The 10,297-nt window shown below is 37.2% G+C and overlaps 1 protein-coding gene across 1 annotated transcript in view; it reads left to right on the top strand.

Moving 5' to 3' along the window:
* LOC106881146 (cyclin-dependent kinase 4) overlaps positions 1–10,297 on the top strand; it is a 64,808-nt gene that overhangs the window by 38,164 nt on the left and 16,347 nt on the right. Inside the window, exon 3 of the mRNA XM_014931424.2 lies at positions 6,936–7,068. Coding sequence (XP_014786910.2) covers positions 6,936–7,068 — 133 coding nt within the window. The remainder of the gene's footprint in view (positions 1–6,935; positions 7,069–10,297) is intronic.

Genomic DNA, 10,297 nt, shown 5'->3' on the forward strand with positions numbered 1-10,297 from the left:
GCACACATAATGGGCTTCCTGCAATTTCTGTCTACCAAATTGACTCACAAGGTTAGCCTGGGGTGGGGAGTATAGTACAAGACACTTACTCAAGGCGTCAAGCAGTGAGACTGAACCCAAAGCCACATAGTTAGAAAGTGATCCTCTTAACTACACAGACAAATCAAGGTTACATTTCATTTCTTGTAGTAGGTGAATTCATTAATCTTTGATCAGTAGTTCTGCATTCTAACCATATATACATCACTCAAGTACATGTTTTGTCAGTTCATTGCTGCCTCAGAATCTTTTTCAAAAGTGTATGTACTGTCATTGAAAATTGAGACCTGATATGCTATTTTGAGATCTTAATGAGGTGGCTGTATTCAGTACCAAACCAGCATGCTGGGCAACTTATATTTCCTTGTGGTTGGTGATTCTATATACTGCCGCTGCTGCTGCCGCCACCACCGTCACCACTATCATCATCATCATATGTCTGTTTTCCATGCTGGCATGGATTGGATGGCTTCACAGGAGTCGGAAAGGCCAAAGGGTGCATCAGGTTCCATTGTCTGTTTTGGCTTGGTTTCTATAGCTTGATGCCCTTCCTAAAGCCAACCACTTTACAGAATGTATTGGGTGCTTTTTACATGGCACCATCATCAGTGCTTTTTATGTAGCACCAGCACCAGTGCTCTTTACCTGGCAGCAACACCTGACTTCATTCATACCTTATGCTTGACTGGAGCCACTCAACAATTTGGTATTTATTGTGTCATCAATACACATTGTCCTATCAAATACATTACAATTATTTTTATGATCATTATTCTTTAGGTCAGCCTTGACTGGACAAAGGCATTTCTATCATGATATGCGTCTTACTTCAGAATTGTACATCTCAGACTTCCTTATTCAATATGCACTTCCCTTTTGAAAATAGTAGGGGGTACTTTGAAGGAAATTTGGCTGCTGTTTCTCTACTATATCTAGTAGAGAGAAGCTCTCTTGGCTGACATGTCTTTATGATGTTTGTTTTCAGAGGAGATATCATTTCAACTTTTCTAGATAATAAACTTCTAATACAGAAATTAAAAAAAAATGATTGCAAAATTATAATAAGTTTGTTTCCCTGCTACGTGATTCTGGGTTCAGTCCCACTGTGTAGCACTTTAGGCAAGTGTCTTGTACTATAGCTTTGGGCTGACCAAGTCATTGAGTGGATTCAGTAGATGGAAACAGACAGAAGCCCATTGTGTGTGTGTGTGTGTGTGTGTGTGTGTGTGTGTGTGTGTGTGTGTGTGTGTGTGTGTGTGTGTGTGTGTGTGTGTGTGCATGCGTGTTTGTGTTTATCCCACATTACCATTTAACAACTGGTGTTGGTTTGTTTACATCTCCGTAAGCTAGTGGTTTGGTAAAAAGTTACTGATAGAATAAGTACTAGTCTTAAAAATAAGTACTGGGGTTGATTTATTTGACTAAACTCGTCGATGCAATGCCCCAGCATGGCCACAGTCCAATGACTGAAACAAATACAAAGTTAAATGATAAAAGAAACTATACGTACTATGCACACCCATACACACACACACACACATCAAAGAAAATGCCATCTCATAACATTACGTATGTTACTTGACTCCTCTGTTTGATAATACAGGGCTTGTGAAGAATTTTTGAAGGTAAGCTGTAATCTGGATTAAATATTCATGTTAAAGGTCTGTTGGCTTATCAAGACAAAAATTGTACACGAAATAAGACAATGGCTGTTAACTTTTGAAAATCTCCAGCTGACGTAGAACTTGAATTTGTGACTAAAAAAATATAATGGCTATTTCTAGAAAATGTTTAACCAATGCAAAAATGGCACACATAAAACAATGAGTGGCATCCTTTTTTTTTTCCTTAGTTTTAGAATTACAACTTTTTTTTGTTATTTCTTTTTTTTTTGTGTCTGCTTCTTTGCTTTTTCTCATTCTCTCTTTCCCTTTATTGTCTGCTTGCCTGCCTGTCTGTCTGTTTCTCTCCTGTATGTCTCTCTCTTTCTCTCTCTCTCCTGTATGTGTCTTTCTCTTTTGTCTTTCTTACTCTCCATCCTATTTGTTTCTTAGTGTGTCTTGCCCTTCTATCACGGCACTGTAGGTCTCATTATCTATCTATCTGTCTGTCTGTCTGTCTCTCTGTCTCTTCCTCTCTCCCACCCATCATGCACTTTGTCATCACATCTGTCTGCATCTGCATGTCAACGTATGTGTGTCTCTCTCTTTCTCTTTTTTAGGCTTCTCCTTCCCCACCTTTCTGTCTGTCTTTGTTACACCCCACCCCATTAACCAATGTAGTCATTTTACTGTTCCAATTTTGTTCTGTTTTATTTTTAAAGAAATTATACTCCCTGTACCTTTCAGAGATGAGATGACAGAATGGGTAAGCTATCATATTACCTAGCATGGATCATCAGTTGTTGTTTGGATGTTGGTCAACCATGAGAAGCAGACCTTATTATTTTAAGGGCATTTCAGCCTTGACCAACCTTGCTTTTATTTTCTAAACGAAATATACATTTAAAACTACATGATCTAATATTACTCTTCTTTTTTTAAAACAGTAGAGTGTGATTTAAGAGAGATTCGGGTACTATTTGCAGCAGATCATGCAACTTCGTACAGAGGCTGCCCCATTAACTTGAGGCTCATGAATTTGAATTTGATGCTGGTGTTCCATTGTGATTTGGAGTAGAATATTTTATTTTACTTTGCCTTAATTCACCTACCTGTCAGGAATTGTTACCAAATCACCTGGGAATGTCACCAGCAATAAATGAGCTAATGAGAGAAGTTCTTTGTGATTTCTCAACCTGTTAGAAAAAGTAACCAAATTTCCCTCAGATTGTACCATCACCTTGAAAAGAGAACAACACATTGGATAATATAGTCCTTGGTATACTATGCTTGAAAGTAAGATTGGCTGATCTTGATTGGAATGCCTTTGATCAGTCATGCGCAATCTGCAACCTGCAAGATTTTTTGAATGGCATACCTTATAAAAAGTTACCATGAATCTTTTTACTAGTGCAGCTTACCTGATGATGAACCATGTCTCATGTACCCTGCTTCTCATAAAAGGTTGCCCGTACCTGCTTTGTTAGAACTAACTGGGGCCAAACAACAACAACAACCGCAATCACCAGCAATAAACTATTGTCTTATCCCTGAGTGAATTAATCTCTCCTTCATTTTATACTATGAAACCAGAGCCTAGCACCAGCTCTCAAGATGCTCCTTAATGATCAGAAGACCCTTTTCTTTGGAAAAAGTGAAATTTTATATTTCTAATCAAAGCAATTAATATCTTGTAAAATGATTTACCGTTCAGTTGGAACTGTTTTACATGCATTGCAATGACATGAATGTCTGCAATCTAATATATTTTTGAAATGGTTGTGCTATTGACATTTCATCTCGTGCGTTAAAACTTATAGAAATCTATATGTAAGTGTACTGGAAATGGTTGTGCAAACAAAACAACTACAGTGGTTGTATCTACATGAACTTATTTCTACTTTCCACTAAATGTAAGCCTTGCCCAGTCTCAGTTTTGAGTGGGTTTACTAATGCAAAATATATACAGCGATATGTCAGTCGCAAAATGGCAGGTTATGTGGTATACAAAATGTGAATAAAAAAAGATTGTTTGAAAGAGTGAAAGGCGCAGGAGTGGCTGTGTGGTAAGTAGCTTGCTTACCAACCACATGGTTCCGGGTTCAGTCCCACTGCGTGGCACCTTGGGCAAGTGTCTTCTACTATAGCCTCGGGCCGACCAAAGCCTTGTGAGTGGATTTGGTAGGCGGAAACTGAAAGAAGCCCGTCATATATATGTATATAAATATATATATATGTATGTGTGTTTGTGTGTTTGTGTTTGTCCCCCCATTATTGCTTGACAACCGATGCTGGTGTATTTACGTCCCCGTAACTTAGCGGTTCGGCAAAAAGAGACCAATAGAATAAGTACTAGGCTTCCAAAGAATAAGTCCTGGGGTCGAATTGCACGACTAAAGGCGGTGCTCCAGCATGGCCACAGTCAAATGACTGAAACAAGTAAAAGAGTAACATATTTACTGGGTAAGTCACGTGTAAAAATACACACACACACATAAAGATTACTTTTGGATGTTACTTATGAAGAATGTGAATTATATTCCTGTATGTTCACTGAGTATTGGTTATTCCAATTTTTAAAAAGTCACTGAGTGATGCTGTTTGTTATGCACTGAGATGTGGAAAAAGATCATAATTATTTTTTCTAAAGTAAAAACTGTGAAAACGTGGTAATACATTGGAGTTCCATAGTGGTAATACTGGTTGCCTTTCACTTGATACACAACAGTACAGAAAAGCTGTCTGTAGAAAAACCCTGCAAGGTTTGGTTCAGTCTGTCAAAGTTTGATTTCTGCTTTGTAGTAAGGAAGGGATCCAGTTGTAGATAATGTGAATGACTGAAAAAGGCTCAAATATCGAGTGGTAGGGACATTTTAATAATTATAGCTGGATCTGTGTAGTTGCAACTTGTGTAAATTCTGTGGGAAATGGTTTACATACATTGGGAAGACTTCAACATGACAAAATTTTATTTTCCAACCTTTAAAAATGTAAAGTACTTGATTACGTAAACAAATGTTTATGAGCAATGAATATAAAGAGATATGTAGCAAAAGCCATAGAACACAGCTAAACTCTTGGAAAGAAGCCTGCAATGTGAGTTTGATTCCCAATTGGCATTTTAATATGGTTAAAAAAATGTCACAATTTCACTTCCCTTTGTCTATACATATAATAAGGCTTAAAACGTTGTTAGCCCTCCCTAAAACCCCAAATATTTTCAATAAAAAATGTTAATAACTTTCAATGACAGAGTCATCATCATTATCATCATTTAACCTCTGTTTTGCATGGTGGCATGGGTTGGATGGCTTGACAGGAGTTGCACCAAGTTTCATACTTGTTTTGGCATGGTTTCTATGGTTGGATGCCCTTCCTAATGTCAACCACTTTACAGAGTGTAGTGGGTGCTTTTTATGTGGAACCAGCACCAGTGTCTTCTATGTGGTACCAATACTTGTGTTTTTTACATGACACCAGCACCTACAGGGTCACTAAGTACCTTGCAAAACAAAAAACCCTCAACTGGGAGGTGGTGGGGTTGTATTGAAGGAGTGTGGCTTTGTGCCAGTTAAGAGATTTAAAGTGTTGAGGGGACAGATATATAGATGTCTTGCTGCAGAGCAGAAATGAGTGTGAGTTGGAGAGTAAGATAATGAGAATGATAGTGAGAGTGATGATGGCAGAAATGTGTTGGGACATGCCCTTGAGGGACATTGGAATTAGTGAGAATAGGTGAGGTGATATAGAGGTTTGAGCAGGATGAGGTGACTAGCAAATAATGGAGAGAAATATAGAAGCTCAATGGCAAGGGTTGCAATAGATATGTGAGGGCATTGAGGGTTATAGCAGGTAAGCAAGGAGTTGATGATGGAGAATAGCACAGGCAGGGGAAAGAAGGTGCAGAAAGGAAGTGATTGGTGGAGACAGTTGGTAACAGTAGGTGATGGGTGTAGACAAAGGTAACTGAGACAGCCAAAGGGTACAGTATGTGCCTATTCTGCTTTCAGGTGATAAAGGAAGTGATAGGTTTTAGGGGATGAAATCTAGGTGGAGGGAGAAAGTTGACAGAGCAGAGTCCTTCATGAGCATGCATTACCAAGGTTGGCAGGTCTTGAGTACAGCAAGGTGCCAGATATATTGGTCCTTTGTCATCTCTTTTGTGAGGCTCAGTGTTTTTAAGGTCAGCCTTCAATACTTCATCCCATATCTTCCAGGGTTTCCCTTTTCCACAAGTTCCACCCTCTTCTTTATGCAACTATCCTCATCCATATGCATCACATGACCAAACTAGCATAGTTTTCTCTTTTGCACACTTCATTTAATTCCTCTGATGCCAAACTTTTCTCTCAATACACTAGGGCTCTGTCACACATGTACATTGACATTGCATATCAAGCAGAGCATACCAGCTTCATTTCTCTAGTCTTTGCATGTCTTCTGCTTTCAGGACTTACATCTCACTACCATGTAGCATTGTTATTCATACATATGCATCATACAATCTTCCTTACACTTGGAGAGAGACCTTTGGTTGCCAACAAAGATAGAAGCTCTCTGAATTTTTTCCATCTTATTCATATTCTAGTAATTAGATTTTTGGTACATCCTCTGCCGCTGCTAATTAGGTCACTTAGGTACCACTTTTCGAGAGTCTCTAGGGCATTTGAGGAAATCATTTTCCCATGTATCTAATCTTTATGGCTCCCGTACACCTTCCATATACAAACACTAATTTTCCTGTTAATCTTTGTACTATTCCACTGCACCTCTTGTGTGTCCATAGCTTGCACTGGGGACACCAATGGAATTCCTGCTAACACCTTTCCTACATATTAGGCAGGGTCATTTACCTGAAAGGGGTAGGGTCCTGTCTAATTTCTTGGTTACTAGGACCTTGGTCTTTGCTAAACTAACTTTGAGACCCTTTGATTCCAGATTTTGTTTCCACATCTGGAATTTCTTTTCTAGTTCTGTTACAGATTCTGCTATGAGGGCAAGATCATCAGCATATAACAGTTTCCATGAACTTTCAATCTTAAATTTATCTGTTATGGCTTCGAAGATGATGGTATATTGTGTGTGTGTGTGTGTGGGGGGGGGTTTAAGGACATGTACACTAAATTCGTCATTGTACTCATAGCTAACCCATTGTACTCATAGCTAACCCTATATCAGTTTGACTGGTTGCAACTTTTTGACTATTACATTTAGTTCATGCATAATTTTGCTAAATTACGAGAGAATTTATAAATGCACTAAAATTAATTCCAAAGTTTCTTTTTAATTATTCAGGTTTCTGGATGTCATCGTTAATAATTCTGGTGGAAGAACCTATCTTACTCTTCTTTTTGAATACATTGACCAAGATCTGTCCAGTTTTCTTGAAAAATATCCTTCTCCAAGTTTGGAACAAGATATAATTCGGGTAATTAACCATATTTCTGAATTTTTCATATTTGAACATCGAAAGGAATGGTGGAAGTAAACTGAATCCATTGCCTGCTTTCATACCAACACTTGGCTCTTCAGAGTCTTTAGAATCCACTCAGGCCATGTACCTGGTTTAAGGATAACATATTTCTGTCCTCCTACTAGTCTCACAAACTCTAAAAAAAGATACAAGCACTGTTTTCCACTGATTCAGCTATTAAAGAAATTTATCTACGGAGTAGATGATATGTATTGCAATAACTAATTTTGTATCTTTAGACTCTGGTTTAAAATGTTACTTTGATCATCTTTCTTCTCATCCATTTAACAATCATGAAATAAGTATCTATAATATTCTTGTCTTGTGGCTGTGTGGTAAGAAGTTTGCATCCCAGCCACATGGTTCCAAGTTCAATCTCACTACACACCTTGGGCAAGTGTCTTCTGCAAGTGGTAGATGGAAACTGAAAGAAGCCTGCGGAGATGTACTTGCATAGCAAGTGACCTGGTCTGAGATTGTGTGCTGGAACGAAAACAATTGCAGCGTGGAAGGTGTTTATAAGCCATTTAAAATAACACACAAAAACCGTTAGATTCACTTCAACATTTAAATTTAATTTGTCAAAATATTTTCGACGCTTTGAGACTGCGACCTGTTCACTGACAAAATTCTGTGCTGCATCAAATGCAGCACAGAATTTTGTCAGTGAACAGGTCGCAGTCTCAAAGCGTCGAAAATATTTTGACAAATTAAATTTAAATGTTGAAGTGAATCTAACGGTTTTTGTGTGTTATTTTAAATGGCTTATAAACACCTTCCACGCTGCAATTGTTATATATATATATATATATATATATATATATCCAAATTGAGGGAGTGAAGCAGGTAAAATCCAGGCAACAAATGTTTCCTAGGTAGTAGGTCCTCTGATGTAATAATGGCTCAACAAGGGGTACACTCAGCTAGCTACTCGTCAGGGGCCGAAGATACCTTAATCATGTGAAGGTTACATTGTCGTTAAGGAATCGCAAGTTAACTCGCCGAAGATATAGTTTGAAATTTCAATAAGCTTTTCTGCAATATCGTTTTCTTATCAATTTTTTTTTATGAAGCTCGGAATTTACACATTTTTTTTTCAAAACGAATCCCTTTCATTTGTTGACTCTTCTGTCATTAAGAGTAACTGATGTATACTTTTCAATGAGGCTCGTTCGAATAATGCCCCTTGTTACTTTGTCTATTAACGCAACGCTTTGGGTTTATCATGCCAAGGGAGATAACTTCAATAGTTTTGGAGTTACCATCCTTTGTCAATTATGAACAGGCGTTCTTAAAACACGGGCAATAGGATCGTGGTTTTTCTTTGAATTAAAATAATTAAACTAGGTATATAATTATTTGCCTCATCAATCGTTTTAACGACTACGTTTCCATGCATGCATGGAAATTTGTCGAAACAAAATTTCTACGGTCAAATGCTGTAACTGTTGCCACCCTTCACTTGTTTCTTAGCAAGTCAATATTTACCTATGACTGGATATATTTATCATGGGACACTGGAAACGAAAAACATCGCTCGTATGACGTGACACTTGCATACAACCATCATGTAATGTTAAGACTGGAGACACATACACATACACACACAATGGGCTTTTTCCACCTATCAAATCTACTCATAAGGTAGATTTGACCCGGTGCTATAGGTGAAGGCACTTTCCATACAATAGGAGTGAGCTTGAAACTGTTTGGTCTAATATAATTTCATTTCATAAGCCATCACTTTCAGTAGTTTTTCTAAAAATCTAATGTAGTGGGCAAAAAAATTAGTGAAGGCATTCTCCCTAGTGGTTAGGGAGTTTCACTCAGTCATAAGATTCTGGTTTCAATTCTTTGACTGGGCAGTGCATTATATTTTTGAGTAAAATACTTTATTTCTTGTTGCCACAGTCCACTCAGCTGTAAATGAGTTCCAGCAATAGCTGGGAAGTTAACCCTGCCATGGACTAGCTTCCTGTTCAGGGGAACAGTGTTGTTATCTCAGTCACTCTTATGCCATAGAAACTGGGTTAATGCTTTTGATACTAACCCGCCTGAGACCGCTCTAGCTCTGTGGTACAAAACTCTTGTTTCCAAAAGTTGAATTCCTAATAACTGCTTAATAATAACAAAATTATTTTACTAAATCCTTCATTATATTTAAAAATAATTAAAGTAAACACAGAGAGTATCTCAACAGAAATATGGTAACAAAAGGGTTAAACCCCAGTCCAATGAGTTTAGCACTCACTACAAGAAAATGTAATCCATGCAAACAGCCAAAAAGAGGCACATACTGGATGGGATAATATAAGAATTAATTTCTGATTGGTTAAAAAAATTTTTCTTTCTTTTCTCTTTTTTTTTCTGAAAACATGGTGAAAGGAGCACTGAGCTATAAAAGGTTCATAATCACTGATATAAACTAATCAAATTCACTCCTTATATTCTAACGTTAGCCAATCATATGGATGGCAGAATTATGTCCCTTCTTATATGCTAAGGTCAAATCCTGCTTAAGTTTACTTTGTCTATCATGGTTCCATACTTAATAGGATACCAGAAAGTACATGTGGTTGATTAAATTGATGGCAGAATTTTGGTTTAAGCACCCCATATAAGCTTCTTACCACACAGCCACACCTGCACCTATGTTTGGCTAAAATTCTTCAAGACATGGCTGCAGTCTAATGACTGAAACAAGTAAAAGAAAGAAATATATAATGAAAAGAAATAGGATATATATTATAAGAAATACCACTCAATAATAAATATTATATATGTTCATTTAAATATGATTTGTGTTTTACTATATTTAGTGAGTAGGTATTTGTGTAGGTATTTAGCTATGTTCCTTCTCTTGAATGCTTGGACATAATTGTAAAAACATTAGATGAAAATCCATTTGGGAGATTCTGTATGGACTTTCTAGAAACAACAGTCAAATTAATACAGCAGTACATATCTATAATTGATTTGTGTGCGTGGAAAATGGATGTTAAGTGATGATGATGATGACATATGTGTGTGTGTGTGTGTGTGTGTGTGTGTGTGTGTGTATATATATATATATATATATATATATATATATATATATATATATATGTCATCATTGTTTAATGTCCATCTTCCATGCATGCATGGGTAAGATGGTTGACAGGAGCCGGCCAGGGAGAAAAAAACT

The sequence above is a fragment of the Octopus bimaculoides genome, chromosome 4 (genome assembly GCF_001194135.2).
Source record: "Octopus bimaculoides isolate UCB-OBI-ISO-001 chromosome 4, ASM119413v2, whole genome shotgun sequence".
NCBI classification, from domain to species: domain Eukaryota; kingdom Metazoa; phylum Mollusca; class Cephalopoda; order Octopoda; family Octopodidae; genus Octopus; species Octopus bimaculoides.